Raw genomic sequence first — 15,597 nt, 5'->3', positions numbered from 1 at the left:
CTCGGCCTCAGTTTCCTCTCTGTGAGATGAACTGGATACATCCAAGGGTCCTACCAGCGCCGGCCACCTCAAAGCTAGTGGGGGTCATTGCCGCTCCAATCACAGAGCGCCCGCTGGACAGCCACCCACCTCGGCCACGGGTCATCCCACGCCGGCTGACGGACAGAAGTGGGAGGGGACAGAGACGTGTGTGACAAGCAGAAATGGCTCTCACCCTTTGGTGGGGTCCAGGGCCAGCGACCTGGGGTTGTCCAAGTCCCTCCACACGAGGACCTGCCGGAACTGCCCGTCCAGCCGGGCCACTTCGATCCTGTTGGTCCCGGTGTCCGCCCAGTAGAGGTTTTGCCCCATCCAGTCAACGGCCATGCCTTCTGGGTAGTCGAGGCCAAACTCGATCACGGGCTCCACGGAGCTCCCGTTCATGAAGGCTCGGCTGATGGTCTGGGGGCAGGGGAGGAGGCAAGGGGCCACGAGTTGGGAAGCGGCATTTTTGCCGACCTCTAACCAGGAGGTGCTTGGCCCACCTGGAACATGATACCGACCACGTCTGGGGCCAGATCGTCACCAGCGACAGTTTTCAAATAAACGCTTTGAAACGCAGCCAAATACAACTTTTTGTTAGGGGAAGAAAAAAAAAATGATTTGGTGATATTTAAACGTTTACATTTTATCCGCGTGTGTATATAGACACGTCCTTTTATCCAAACATCTACCTCGTGAAATTTTATCTGGAAGAACTAACGTAACGCAAAAGATGAGAAGCTGCTGAAACGCCAGTGAGGCTTGTGCACAGAGGTGTTCACGACCGTGGTAATGGGGGTGGGGAACTGGAAGCCACCACAGCATTTAAAATAAGGGAATGGTGGGGTGCCTGGGTGGCTCAGTGGGTTAAGCGTCTGACTTCGGCTCAGGTCATGATCTCACGGTTTGTGAGTTCGAGCCCCGCGTCGGGCTCTGTGCTGACAGCTCGGAGCCTGGAGCCTGCTTCGGATTCTGTGTCTCCCTCGCTCTGACCCTCCCCCGTTCATGCTCTCTCTCTCTGTCTCAAAAATAAATAAAAACGTTAAAAAAAATTAAAAAAAAAAAATAAAAGAGAACGTAAGACCTTTGAGGCAGGGCCGTCACCGGCAAGGTGTTCACGGCAAAGCCGTGCGCGTAGGACCCCTTGCAGACTGTACCTTCAGGCTGACGTCCGTCCAGTAGATGTGATTGTTGGACACGTCGAAGTCCAGCGCGGAGGCCTCCTTGACGCCCGTGAGCGGGATGGCCACGTCATTGTTGTTGGTCTCCAGGGAGATCCTGTGGATGGCGGCCCTGCTCGTGAACACCAGGAAGGCCTCGGGGACGATGCAGGTCTTTGTGTCGCTCAGCAGCTCCAGGCCGATGGGGCAGCCGCACTTGGTCGCGCGGGGCGTGAAGAAACACAGGTGGCTGCAGCCCCCATTCTTGTCCGCACACGGGTTGGTTCCTGGAAGGAAGCACAGCGGCTCTGAGCACGGGCAGCCCGGAGAGAGAGGCGTGCCTCGATCTGCCATCGCACGTCCCTTCATCTCCGCCGGACGTCGAAGGGGGACACCAGGCGGGGATGACGGACACCGTCCAGGGAAGGGGCAGTAACCATGACCCGGTGTGTCCGAACTCACGCCGTCCGGCCAGCAGCCTGGGAGGTGGGGGCCGTGCCCACCCCCGTTTTTCAAGCAGGGAAACTGAGGCCTGGAGAGGGGACAGGTGACACAGGAAGTAGCACAGATGTAAGAGTGCCACGTGACGGGACAAGTTACCCCTCCCTGGGCCTGGACTCCTGGCCCGCGGACCGGACCGATTCCCCCTACGGCCCCTCCAGTTCACCAGTGCTTTGCAGCCTCCCAAACTCGGGAGTCGCCCAGGGCCGCCAAAGGGGCCTCTTCTTTACGAAAGCAGACGGCACTGGGCATGATCATTTATTTTTGGCCAGCCTGTTATTCTCACCTGCTGAGGTGCTGCTAAAAATCGGCTTTTAGTGTTAAGTATTTCAGCTAAAATGGAAGAATCCTTTTCCCCGTCCCTCTCAGCAAATCCTCGGATGAGAGAGAGACAGAGATGAACCCAATTTCTCAACTTTAAATCATATCCCACGGAGACATCTTTTTTCCTAGCTGTTGGGTTTCATTTTTTGTTTTGTTTTCTTTTCTTTTTAAACACTCACAGGCGGGCCTCACCTTGGAAGGTGGATAATCAACATGTTTCAAAAGGCGACTGGTAAAACTAAGTCCCATCGTCTCTTTACCAGAAGCGCGGGTCGCTGGACAGTAAGGCCCATCCCAGGGACACAGAGGCAGCCCACACCGCCTCACCTCACCGCCAGGCCGCTGCCCAGCTGCCCCTCTGCCAGGCAAACCTTGCCGCCCCCTGCTCCCCAAATTCCAAGCTCAGGTGACCTCCCTCGTGTTTCCAGGCCAGGCATCCCTAACATCCCAGCTCTGACCACTGCCTGGCTGCAGAGCCAACTAAGGAGGGTCTCACCACTAGACTGTGAGCTACTTAAGGGCAAGTGATGGATCCTCATTCATTCATTCATTCATTCATTCATCCCCCAAAGGTCTGTTGAGCACCTCCGAGGTAGAGGTGCTGTACTAAGTAAAGAGCCCCTGCCCCCATGGAGCCCAGAGACCCGCCCCTCCACCTCCCCTACCACACCCGGACGCTACTCTCTCCAATGTAGCCTACTGACCTGCATCTGGAATCCTTTGCATAAAGAGACAAATCGTCACGTTAAGTGAGATTCGGCAGATCCTGACTTTCAGCTAAAAGGTGTGTATTTGAGTGAGGGGCCATGAGACAAGGATCACAGCCCACCCCAGGGAGGAGGCGAGGCAGACCCGGGGTGAGTCCTCAGCTCAGCCACTTCTCGGCCATGTGGCCATGCCTCCTTCCTCGCAGTGCGAATGGGGCAACACTGTACTGAGCGTTATAGAGCTGCTGTGGGCACTGAGGCACTTAGCCAGAGCTGGCACACAGCAGGCACTCAACGAACACTAACCATTATGATAATATTGCCAGAGAGGCCTGCCCACAACCACCACCTAGTCAATATCCCAGGCCCATTAAAAAAAAATTGGGAGAAAAAAAAGGGGCGCCTGGGTGGCTCAGTCGGTTAAGCATCCGACTTCAGCTCAGGTCACGATCGCGTGGTCCGTGAGTTCGAGCCCCGTGTCGGGCTCTGTGATGACGGCTCAGAGCCTGGAGCCTGTTTCTGATTCTGTGTCTCCCTCTCTGTCTGCCCCTCCCCCGTTCATGCTCTGTCTCTCTCTCTCTCCCTGTCACTCAAAAACAAATAAGCATTAAAAAAAAGTAAAATGTATACACATATCCCTGACCGAGATGCCACACCCATTCCCTCCTGTCCTTAACCAGGTATCACCATATCCTGTCCTGCCCCTCCCCAGACTGCGTGCCTGTGGACCAAAGTGGGGCCACAGCCCGCCGCTTCTCCCTTGTGCCAGTCGGCATGGCTGACCCGTGGCTGGAGGCTGACCACACTCACCGACAACCTTGGCCACGTTCACAGCCTTGAGCCCCATCAGGTCGGGCAGCTGGTCGATGATGACGTCCCGGGTGGCCTTGACCTTGTGCACACGCTCAATGCTGCGCCGTTGCCAGTCGGTCCAGTAGATGAAGTCCCCTAGCAGCGTGAACCCGAAAATGTGCGGGAGCTTGTCCTCCAGGAGCGTCCGCCTCTTGGTCCCGTCGACGTTGATCACCTGCGGGATGGCAGACGCAGGTGTGAACCGGCCTCGGGCCTGGGCTGCCTGAAATACGACAGCCCCCGGGATGCTCGGCTCCGCCCTCGCTGGGCCAGGATACAAAGCCGGGTGGCATGGCTCACGGGCACAGCTGGACGGATGACCTCTGCGGTGACAGAGCTGGCTCAGGGCTCTCCCCGCAGCCTCCCCTACCTGGGTGCGGCGGCTGTGCCGACAGGTGTCCCCTCCCTTCCTGCTGGCAACGGCTGCCTGCAGCACCAAAGTGCGGGCCTCCGACCAGGGGCGGGCTGTGACCGCAACATCTGCCCACACGCGGCTCTGGCAGACATCGGATCACTCTCTCGACACAGACTCGAGTTTCTTTTTTTTTCAACGTTTATTTATTTTGGGGACAGAGAAAGACAGAGCATGAACGGGGGAGGGGCAGAGAGAGAGGGAGACACAGAACCGGAAGCAGGCTCCAGGCTCTGAGCCATCAGCCCAGAGCCTGACGCGGGGCTCGAACTCACGGACCGCGAGATCGTGACCTGGCTGAAGTCGGACGCTTAACCGACTGCGCCACCCAGGCGCCCCCAGACTCGAGTTTCAAGAGGCTGGATTACTAACACGCTGTGGGCCCTGGGCAAGACCTTCCACTTGTCTGTGGACCGATTTCTTGCTTGGTTGGGACCAGACGAACTCTGAGTCTGATGACTTCTGGGCCTGAGTCTAAGCCTGTAGCTCTAAGACGCTCTCCATCCGCAGACCCGCTACTGGCCATTTGCTCTGAGATAGAAAAACTCAATCTTTTTCTGGGAGAATCAGTGCTGAGGCAAAGCGTTGACCACAAAAGCCACAGAGGAGAAACCTACCGTCAGACGCGAAAACGCCTTAACCAACCGAAGCACACAAATGGGGTAAGATGTGATTCCGATGACAGGTGACCCTGCAGAAGCGGACGCTGAAAGGAAGACTCGACAGAAACACGACGGCGAGGCTCTCTGGCTCTCAGGCCAGGATGAAAGAGACATGATGAATGAAAGTCAGGTCCCAACAGGCCTCCCGCAGCCAGATTAGATTTCCAGCTCATCAAGAAAAGCGATAAATCCTCTGTTGAGCAGGCGGTGGGAACGTAAGACAGATCAAATTCATGCTGAACAGAAGAGAGTTGGGTCCTCTGCTGTTGGACAGCACAGGACAAAACTGCTTTGGTCACCTGGGAGGGGCAGGGAGCGCCACGTCCAGCCCGGCCAGTCCCTGCACCCCGTGGACTTCATTTCTCCACCTGTAACTGAGAGGAGTGGCTGGGGTCACCCAGGGAACTTAACCAAAGAAACAACAATGGCTGGGCCCCGATCAGAACCGGAAGGCCTGGCCCCAGTACGGATCCTGAATGCAGCTCCACACAGGCGGTCCCAACGTGCAGCCCAGGTGAGAACACCGGGTTGGGTGATGCCCTTGACCATGAGCTGGGGAGCTGCCGGCCTCGCCCAGGAGGGAGCTCAGGTTGTATTGATTTCTGTGCCCACCTCTGGGTACTACTTCCGGCCCCTCTGGTTTCCCTCCTTCCTCAGCTGGGAATAACCGGGTCCGGGGAAGCAGTGGTCCGCACGGACAGCACATCCACGCTACAAAGAAAATCATCCACCGCTAGAAAAAGAAAAAAATCACGACTCAAAGCTGTAATGTACCAAAATGTCAATACCGCCTTTAAGAGATTTTTCCCCCTCCTTCACTATTTCCATATTTTCTCAACTTTCTTTAATAACGGAATTCCAGACATAAATAAATACACGTTCTATTGAACTGGGGCAAGAGAGTACATTTTTCCTGGCTCAGGAGCAATGAAAATGAGCCCACGGAGGACACGGGGCCAGCAAGGGTGATGGCGTTGGCTGCAGCCCGTCCTCTCTCCCCGCCTCTGCCCCTCCTCGGCCGCCCAGCTGCGCCCACCGCCAGGGAGGGGAAGGGTCCCGCACACTGAGAAGCCACTCTACGACCCCGATCATTTTCCATCCTGGCTGCAGAACCCACGAAGCACCTCGAAGGCTCTCCACCAAGACTCCTAATACTTGAAAAAAATTAACGATCCCAAAGTGATTTTCTTATTAAAAATTTTTTTTAATGTTTATTTATTTTTCAGAGAGAGAGAGAGAGAGAGAGAGAGAGACAGAGCATGAGTAGGGAGGGGCAGAGAGAGAGGGAGACACAGAATCTGAAACAGGCTGCGAGCTGTCAGCACAGAGCCCAATGCAGGGCTCAAACCCACAGACAGATCATGACCTGAGCCGAAGTCAGATGCTCACCGACTGAGCCACCCAGGCGCCCCCCCCCAAAGTGATTTTTTATGGCGGCTTTCAGCACACCGTGAGCAAATCCAGACCATCCGTAAAAGTTAACTCTGCTGGACGGGGCCTTTAGCCAGTCCTGGAGCACCAGAAGAGTTGGTCTACTGGGAGCACCCAAGTCTCAATATTCCAAATTTCCTAGAGCCTAAGTGGCGCTGAGGGTGGGGAGACAAGACACAGGGCACATGCCCATCTGACTCCTGCGAGGGTAACACATCCACACGAAGTCAGGAATAACGGAATCGAGACTGAACACCCGGGAATGTTGGGGCCAGGGGAAGGCATGGGAGACAGATTTTCCAGGTCAAGCGCTGACAAACTTTTCCTGCAAAGGATCATAAATATTTTCAGCTTTGCGGCCATATGGTCCTTGTAACGCCAAGAATAACCACAGGGAGTGTGTAAGGGAACAAGTGTGGCTGTGTTCCAGGAGAACATCGTTGGTGCAGAAAACAAAAATTACTTTCTGGACGCTGAGATGTGAATTTCGTGTCACTGTCACATGTCACAAAATAGCACTTTAATTATTTTTTTCAATCATTTAAAAGTATAAAAACCATTCTCCGTTTGACACAGAAACAGGCAATCTGGCCCACAGGCTGTAGTTTTCACCCGCTCTAGAATAGAGGGGCCTGTGCCCTTGATTTTCGGGAAAAGAAACTAGTCGTTTTCAGGAAGTTACAGAAAAATGATCACGCAGATACCAAAGGCGCCCGGGGGCCAAACTTGCTCTCTCTGACCCATGGCTCCTGCCCTCCTGTGCTTGGCCAACTCCACGGTCCCAAAGAAGCCCACGCTCAGCCCAGCACTGAGGGGAAGACGCCACACAGGTCTGCGGGGAGGCCCACGAAATGTGGACCCCAGAAAGTCACCTGGCTGTAGTTTCCTTACACCGAATCCTCTGTTTCCACTGACTTAGTCAAACAAAGAGATATGAGCCCAAGACCAATCCTGTGAAAGCACACGTTTAAAGGAAAAAGACTTCTGTCTTCTTAATAAAACAAATTTTTTTAATGTTTGTTTATTTTTGAGAGAGAGAGAGAGAGAGAGAGAGAGCATGAGCAGGGGAGGGGCAGAGAGAGAGGGAGACACAGAATTCGAAGCAGGCTCCAGACTCCAAGCTGTCAGCACAGAGCCCGACGTGGGGCTCGAACTCCTGAACCGTGAGATCATGACCTGAGCACCCTAAGATTTCTGTTTTCTGGTGGAATCATTATCACAGTCAGACATAAACCAGACATAAATTAAAACTGCCATGGTTATTTTGTTCCACGTAACAAAAAAGATCTTAGACACACACTTGCGTGCCCGCGGCTCAGCTGCCGGGATGCCCTGTGCTCTAACTTCTTCCCTGGGGACGAGGGACACACAGCCAACAGGCCTCGAAACCATCACTGTCGCACTGAGTTTTTATTCTGGTTGTACCGGAAGTCGCCTCCATCAACTCAGGAAATGTCGCCTCCATCAACTCAGGGAGATGGATAGATTTTTAACTTCTCAGTCCGTGATTTACCCCCAGCCCGCCGGCCAGCCTGCCCTGCCTGGGTACTCTGCCTGAGAGCCTATGCCGATGGCAGATGTCCGCCAGCAGATGTCAGCTGCACTGTCCCAGCCGGAGTGAGACAGCAGGGGGCCTCGGAGAGCCCAGACGATCCGGGGCCCCCAGCAAGTCCACGGCAAGCCACACGCTGGTGACAAGTGACACTTCATGCTGCAGAGACAGGCTGAAGAGCCGGGGCTGGGGGTCGGCCTGCAAGACCATCGTCAAGTCAGAGCAACCCAGAGGGAAAGAGCCGAGGAGGAAGCTTTACAGATGAAGCCTTCAAGGAGCGAGACCACTCCTCGCCTTTACTCAGTAACGGCTTAAACCACCCCCCACGGACACACACCACAGAGCGTGCAGAGGTGAGGCTGCTTCGCGCGTGTCCAGCCGTTCAAAAAACCTTTCTTTAACGTTTATTATTGAGAGACAGAGAGACACAGAGCGTGAGCAGGGGAGCGGTAGAGAGAGGGGGAGACACAGAATCCGAAGCAGGCTCCGGGCTCTGAGCTGTCAGCACAGCTGGGGCTCGAACTCCCAAACCGCGAGACCATGACCTGAGCCGAAGTCGGTCGCTTAACCAACTGAGCCACCCAGGCGCCCCAGCCGTTTAAATGCTTTGCCTATTTCAGCGCTGATAAGGGGTACAATTCCTCCCTCTACTCTAGAAACAGGAGGCACCAGAATCCGCACAAATAAGCTGGAGGAGAAGGCAGGGCATCAGAACAAGTGCGGCCGGAAAAGCAGCCGAGGCGCCGCCTGGGAAGCTTGAATGTCACCGTCACCCCCCAGCACCCCATCCCCTCTCCCCAGCGTCCCCCTGGAGCACTGACTGCCCCCGACGTGCTGCACTGTTGTCCTGTTATCCCTGCGTCTATCCCCCCATCTAGGACACCCGCCCCCACCAGGGGGCCCTCTGTGCCTCTCCCAGCACAAGGCGGCGTTCAGTAGACCCTACAGAACGAACAGGTGCTTGCCGAGGGGCGGGGACGTGATAGACGGCACTGTGACAGAATTCTGTTCAGGGACCGGCTGAGCAGCCACGGGAAAGGGGCACCTGCCTGGACAGGGACGAGAGGAGGGGGCCCAGCAAGGGGCAAGTGGGAGCCACAGAGAGCGTGTGGGAGGGAGTGATGGAAGGGCGTGGGAGCGGGCACTCCTGACACAGAGCCCGTGTGTCTTGAGTCCCCACCGGGGGTTAGCAGGCGACCCCCCCCCACGCCAGCTGCACCCGAGAAAGCTCCCATCTGCTCTGGGAACAGCCACTCGCAAACAGGCGAAACGGCGATAATGATGCTGATGACTCGGTGACTGAGCCGGAGCACCAGCACTGGATGGGCTTCGAAGGTGCTAGTGCTTCCAGCCCGGAGAGGCGGCCCCCGGCATTTAGGAAAGGCAGACGCAACACCGTGTGGCCAAGCGCAGGGGACAGAGACTCGTCCCCACGCACGAGGCCGCCGCACATGGCAGGAGGGACTCTGGGCTTCCGAGGGAGGGGACCGGAGGGCAGCTGGGCACGGGGGCTCCGGCAGCACTCGGGACGGAAGGAGCTGCTGGCGGGTGGCCCCACGCTAGGCTGCCATGGGACTGGCGTCTGCCAGGAGGCACGGGCAGAGAGAAGTGTGGGGCGGCGCAGCTCAGGTTAGAGAGAGCTCAGGGAGGCAGTGCGTCCGGGTGCTTTAACGAGCCAAGTGGACACCCCCGTGACCCAGGCCCTAGGAGCTGCAGCAGGTCCTAGGAGGAGGGAAGTGCTCTCGCGGTTGGGAGCCCCGCAGAGCAGGGAGGACAAGGGCGAATGCCCAAGCGGATGGGGGGGGGGGGGGGCCCCGCCCCCCGCGGCAGGCCTGGTCCTGAGAAAGGCTGAGCACGAGCTAAGGGCACCCACGGGGCAGGTGCCTCCAAACCCAAGGGCTCCAGACACAGGAAGAGGGTTAAGGAGGTGTCCCGGGGCATTCCTAGCCCAGAAAGGTGGGAAACTATGGGGCCGCTACGGAGACGGCGTCCACAGACCTCAGCCCCCGCCCATCCCGGAGGGCTCCAACCCGCTCGTGTTGGGGAGGTCGGGGCCGCCCCCAAGAGCGAGCCCGCCTGCCCCCCCGGTGGGGGCCACCCCGTGACTCCCACCCATCGTGACGGCAGCCAGCTGGCCCCCTGAGGGGCTGGCCTGCACCTGACGTCCAGGACAGGTGTGGCAGACACGGCCAGCAGGAGGCCCCACCTGGAGGGCAGTGCGGACTCTCCAGCGATTCAGCCTGTCCCATAAATCCCACGTACGTGCTGCTAATGCCATCCAGATGCCTCCCCGTCTGCTCAGGCCGGCATTTCCAGACCTTTGTTCTCCTCCCAATGCAGCTGATCCTATAAAGTCCTCCTCGGGGCCCGATGGCCTCTTCAAAGGGAGAGCCGGCTTATCACCGTCTAAAGTTCCTTTCTTCCGGCGCACACAACCCCACCACACGGAACACTTCCTCCCCGCCGGAACGACCCCACGACGTCTGCCCAAGGCCAGCACCCGGGCTCCTCAGCATCTGGCTTGGCTGCTTCATTGTCACTGGACACAGTTTCTCGGAAGAACGACAGCTGTGGCTGTCCCAGCTTGGTTTCTACGTCCCCTGACCACGGAAACGCAAACACATCCCCCCGCCCCTCGGCTGTTGCCCCCTGAAGCCCTCAAACTCCCCTGTGACCCCCAGCAGGGGCCTTCTGCACCTGGCCTGGGGGCCTGAGCCAAAGGTCCGCCCTAAGGAACATCTGTTGGTCATATTCACCAAGATGGCCCGGCCCCGAGAACACGTGGCCAATTTCCTAGCACGCTCGGGCCGCCTCCAAGGATGTTCACCTCTGGGTCTGGGGCAGGAAAAGACTCACCGAGTTGACCCGGAGGACGGTCTCCACGTCCGTCCACGTCAGCGGCCCCCCTGGGGCAGAGGTGGAGGGGCGGTCGGGCACAAACCCCACGGCCGGGGTCAGCATTCCCCAAGCGTGTGTCACCAGAGCCACGGCGGGGAAAGAAAGGGACCCCGGATCATGTAGTTGGAGAACACTTACCCAGCTCGTGCCCTCAGAGAAGCTCAGCGTACCCAAGGCCCCCCCAACAGAAACCCTGCAGGGAGGTCACCACGCGTTTCCAGGTTTGCCTGACCCAAGATTCCCAAACGCTTCCGATTCCGCAGCCCCTGCCTTTAGGTTTTCTGGTGATTAGCTCCACGGGGATAGGTAACGGGATTGTGGTGTGTGTTCCTGGTTCCCCGCGCAGCCGCTGTGCCCTCCGCTCCGTCCCCTACCCCTGGCCTGTCCCCATCCGCTGCCAGGCTGGCTGTTTTCAGTTCCTCTGGTTCCCTTTGAAACGGTGTTCCTACCTCTCCCCAGCCTTGCAGCTCTGCCCATTCTACAAGGCGACGTTTATCTTCTGTATAGTAACCTGACATGTCTTAGGGCTTGGATCTTAGGTCTGTGGATTGATTCTAAAAGTGGAAAACCAGGGGCGCCTGGGCGGCTCAGCCAGTTCAGCATCTGACTCTTGATCTCGGCTCAGGTCATGCTCTCATGGTTCGTGAGCTCGAGCCCAGCATCGGGCTCCTCGCTGACAGTGTGGAGCCTGCTTGGGATTCTGTCTCTCCCTCTCTATGCTCCTCCCCTGCTCTTTCCCAAAATAAATAAAAGTAAAAAAATAAAAAATAAAAATAAATAAACAAATAAAAATAAAAATAAAAATAAAAATAAAAATAAAAATAAAAATAAAATAAAATAGCCTGGGTGGCTCAGTCAGTTAAGCATCTGACTTCGGCTCAGGTCATGATCTCACGGTCCATGAGTCGAGCCCTGCGTCGGGCTCTGTGCTGACAGCTCAGAGCCTGGAGCCTGTTTCAGATTCTGTGTCTCCCCCTCTCTCTGCCCCTCCCCTGTTCATGTTCTGTCTCTCTCTGTCTCAAAAATAAATAAATGTTAAAAAAATTTTTTAAAATAAAAATAGAATAGAATAGAATAAAATAAAATAAAATAAAGGAAAGGAAAATAAAAAATAAATAAAAGCAGAAACCTACTTACCACTCGACTCTTAGCTAGATACTGTCCCCCTGGACCTCCGTTTCTCATCCACAAATGGGGACCATGCCACATAGCTCAAAATACACGTGTCCATCCAGAGGTGGATGGCTGACGTGGCCCATCCACACAATGGAACGCTATTCTGCCATAAAAAGGAGTGACAGGAGAGCACGTCACATCGATGATCCCTGGAACACTGTGCTACGTGAGGAAGCCAGGCACAGAAGGCTGGCTGTCCTAGGACCGCAGTCACATGAGATGCCCAGGACAGGCAACTCCGTAGGGACAGACAGGAGATCCGTGGGTGCCAGGGACTGGGGAGGGGAGACTGGAGACTGGCTGCTTATTGGGTCCGGGGTCCTAGGTGATGAAAATGTTCCGGAACTAGAGAGTGATGATGGTCGCACAACACCGTGAATGTATTAGACGCCACTGAGTGGTACGCTTTGAGAACGTGAAAACCGTCATCTCGTGTCATGTTTGTTTTACCGCGGTTAACAACCCCAGCACACCGCTGCGGGAGTAAATGGAGCGATGCCTGTAACGTGTCCAGCAACGTCAGCTGGACACACGCAGCCCCAGCCCGCTCCCAGGGGTGGTGGGGTCCATGGAGACAAAGCCTCCTTGGCCGATCCCGCCAGAAACCAGGGTCTCGTCTTCAGGCTCAGAGGCTCAAGAGAAACTCCCTGTAGCAACAAGATCCCTTTAAAGATGGCCATTTGTAGGGAATCCAACGGGAAACGGCCACTATTGCAACTGTTTGTGTCTGCCTGGGAGAGGCACCCACGCAGCCCCGAGCCCCCTTCACGTTCCTGCTCAGAAGTGTGGCTGGAAACTCTGAGACACAGACACACATCGGTGTCCTCACTCCCCCCCCCCCCCGCCTCCTGCAAGCTGCCTGGTGGGGGTCTCTCCGGGAAGCGTGAGGGGAGCAAAGGTGACCCCCCCAGGTGGTGATGCCTAAGGCAGTGGATGGGACCAGAAGCAGACGAGGATGATCCAGAAGTGACTACGAGGGAGGGAGGTGTCCACGCTGAGGAGAGGCACGAACGTCAGGGGCTTCCCTGTGACAGGGACAAATTTAACTACCGTACCGCCAAGAGCACCTCAAAAAAATACACCCGTGAGCAAAAAACAAGCTGCCAAAGAACACATCAGGACACCACTTACGTTAATCACATAGAATCACGTAGAACAAGACTGTAACATACTGTTCGCGGCAAAAGGAAAGGTCTTTTAACGCCTGGGAATGCCTCACCAAATTCAGGGTAGGGTCACCTCTAGCCTCCACCATGTTGGTAAGATTTTGTGTCTTAAGTGGGGTGCTGGACGTGTGCGTGTCATTTTTTATTACGGTTTTGTATTTTGAAACAATTTAAGACCCTCGCATGTCAGAAACGCACCCGAATACGTTCTCTTTTCCAGGATCCCGTTTGACCAAATAGCAAAGCACAGACATCCACCTGAGGCCCGCCTGGTACACGTGATGGGCCACAGGGGCGGCCAGGCCTGGCTTCTGCATACTACTCGGGGCTCGAGGACAGCCAGGCTGTGCCAGGCTGCACAGCCCGTATTAACACAGCTTCATGGACCAGCGCCGCCCGGGGCTGGGAGGGGGGAGGCGGGGGATGACTCACCTCGATTTTGTCCGTCTTGGCATCTCCCCAGTACAGCTTTCCCTCCTGTAGGTCCAGGGCCAAGCCGTTGGGCCAGCCGAGGGAGGTGTTCACCAGGACGTGCCGCTCCTGCCCATCCAAGTTGGCGCACTCAATTTTGGGGTTTTCCCCCCAGTCTGTCCAGTACATAAGGCTGGAGAAGAAGAACAGGTCCTTAAAACACCGTCTTGTCCCTGCTGCGTCCCCAGGGCTGAGGACTCCACCCTCCCCCCGCCCATAGGAGGCGCTCAGGAGACGCTGGCTAACTGCAGAGGTGGGCACCAAGCCCCGCACGCAGGACCAGGGGCTCCGCAGAGAACAGCGGTGCCCCCGGCGTGGGCTTAAACTGCACAGGGTCCTTGGGTTCATCTCCCGCTCAGACGCCCTGCTGAGAGACCCAAGGCTGGACGGGCTGAACGCCAAGGAGGAAGAAGGGGTGGAGTAGAACCTTCCTCAAGCAGCTGACGGGCTCCCGTGTGCAAAGCGCAGGCTCCAGAGGCAGACAGGCGGACAGCCCCAGCTCTGCCAGCGGGCACCTGGAGCGGGTCACTTCACGTCCTGAGCCTCAGCCCCCAGGGAAGTGACAGAAGCACCCGACGCCCGGTGGGTGCTCCGCGGACGGCAGCCACGGCCACGTAACCACGGTCACCATCGCCGCGGCTCTGCTAGTCCCCACGAGGGACAGCTCCCAGGTGTGCCCTCCCCGGCTGCCTCCCTCTGTCCTTCCAGCTCCTCCAGGCCGTCTCCAGGACGCTGGCCCACATCCGGCCCAGAGGGCAGGAGGCTTCCCCAGCGGCCCTGGCTCCACCCCACCCCTCCCGCCCCCCCCCCCCAGGCAGGGGCTCCAACTGTTCCTCCTCCCTCAGGGTCTGCCAGGTTCACATTCCTGGTCATGAGCCCCCAGGAAGGGCACTGCTACCCTCTGAGCTGCTGAGGATGTCAGAAGGGCTTCTACATTGACTGACAAACTGTTTTCGCAGAATCCTAGAACGGAAAGTTGGAGCCACACGGCCAGATCGAATCCCAACCTCCTGGCTGCGTGACCTGGGCCAAGCCCGTTAACCTCTCTGGGCTTTAGCCTCCTTCACTGTACAAGTGTACCTGCCTCTCAGGGTAGGGGTGGGAGGAGGAGGTAACGATTCCGTGTGTGTGCTGAGTTCAGAAGAGGCCCGGCCCCCCGTACGTAACAAGTAAGGGCCATCGCTTCTGTTACCGTCATCAGCCTAGAAATCACCCTGGTGAACCGTTCCGTTTTACAGGTGAGAAGGGCGAAGCCCATGGGAAGAAATGACTTGCCCAAGCTCTCGGGGCCCTCCGTACGTGAACACAACAGCCTGTGTCAGACCTTCTGAGAGTCTGGTCCCCGGACGGGCAGGAGCACAACCCAGGGGCTTGTTAGAAACTCAAGTTCTCGGGCCCCACCCTAGCCCTCCTGAAACAGAAATCTGGGCAGAGGGCCCAGCCACCTGCATTTAAATAAGCCCTCCTCCAGGGGATTCTGATGCAGGACAAAGTTCCAAAACCACTAGTCTCTCTCCCTTCTGGTCAGCCTGCCTCCCGGCCCCAGCCAGGTGGGAGGTCCACCCGCCCCCAGCCTTACCCCATCACGGGGTGCAGCACGATGGCCCGGGGCTCGTCCAGGTCCTCGGACACCAGGATCTTGCGGGAGGTGCCGTTGAGGCGCGTCACCTCGATGCGGTCGGTGCCCGTGTCCGTCCAGTAGAGGTTACGGGCCACCCAGTCGACCGCGATGCCATCTGGGTCGTTGATCTCGGTGTTGACCAGCGTCTGGGCGCCAGAGCCGTCCAGGTACGCCCTGCGGATGGCCCGCACCTCGTCGTCCGTCCAGTACACGTAGCCTTCCAGCGGGTCGTAGTCGATGGCGATGGCGTGCCGGATGTCGTCCACCTGGAGCACGATGTCGGTGAAGTCCGGCGTGTCCAGCGAGATCCTCCGCAGGTCCGTCCGCCGGGCCAGCAACAGCACCTCCTCGGCCCCTGTGGATGGCCAAGCAGTGGGGGTCAGAGGCCCACAGCGGGGCAGCAGTGGGCACGGCAGGGGAGGGGCTCAGCCAGGCCCCTGAGGTCAGGGCTTCCTCGCAGGTGATCCTCGGTAATGTTCGCCGAGGTCCCCCTACATGGTCACCAGTTCGTCTTTGTGAGGGCTCTGAGGCCAGCACCATCTTCTAGATGAGACCATACAGACACAGAGAGGTCAAGCAACCTGCTGACAGCCACACAGCCACCTGGCTTCAACCACTGTTTAAGAGCTGCTTCCCACTCGGT

General features: G+C 57.2%; 1 protein-coding gene across 1 annotated transcript in view; it reads right to left on the bottom strand.

Moving 5' to 3' along the window:
* LRP5 (LDL receptor related protein 5) overlaps positions 1–15,597 on the bottom strand; it is a gene marked incomplete at its 5' end in the record, with an annotated part of 74,289 nt that overhangs the window by 29,360 nt on the left and 29,332 nt on the right. The window contains 5 exons of the mRNA XM_040465799.1: positions 215–441; positions 1,179–1,468; positions 3,524–3,740; positions 13,295–13,466; positions 14,913–15,309. Coding sequence (XP_040321733.1) covers positions 215–441; positions 1,179–1,468; positions 3,524–3,740; positions 13,295–13,466; positions 14,913–15,309 — 1,303 coding nt within the window. The remainder of the gene's footprint in view (positions 1–214; positions 442–1,178; positions 1,469–3,523; positions 3,741–13,294; positions 13,467–14,912; positions 15,310–15,597) is intronic.

Source organism: Herpailurus yagouaroundi, unplaced genomic scaffold (assembly GCF_014898765.1).
Source record: "Herpailurus yagouaroundi ecotype Mexico unplaced genomic scaffold, PumYag 569, whole genome shotgun sequence".
In the NCBI taxonomy this organism is placed as follows: domain Eukaryota; kingdom Metazoa; phylum Chordata; class Mammalia; order Carnivora; family Felidae; genus Herpailurus; species Herpailurus yagouaroundi.
Note: the sequence above shows the minus strand (reverse complement) of the source record. Positions and strands in the feature narration are given on the sequence as shown.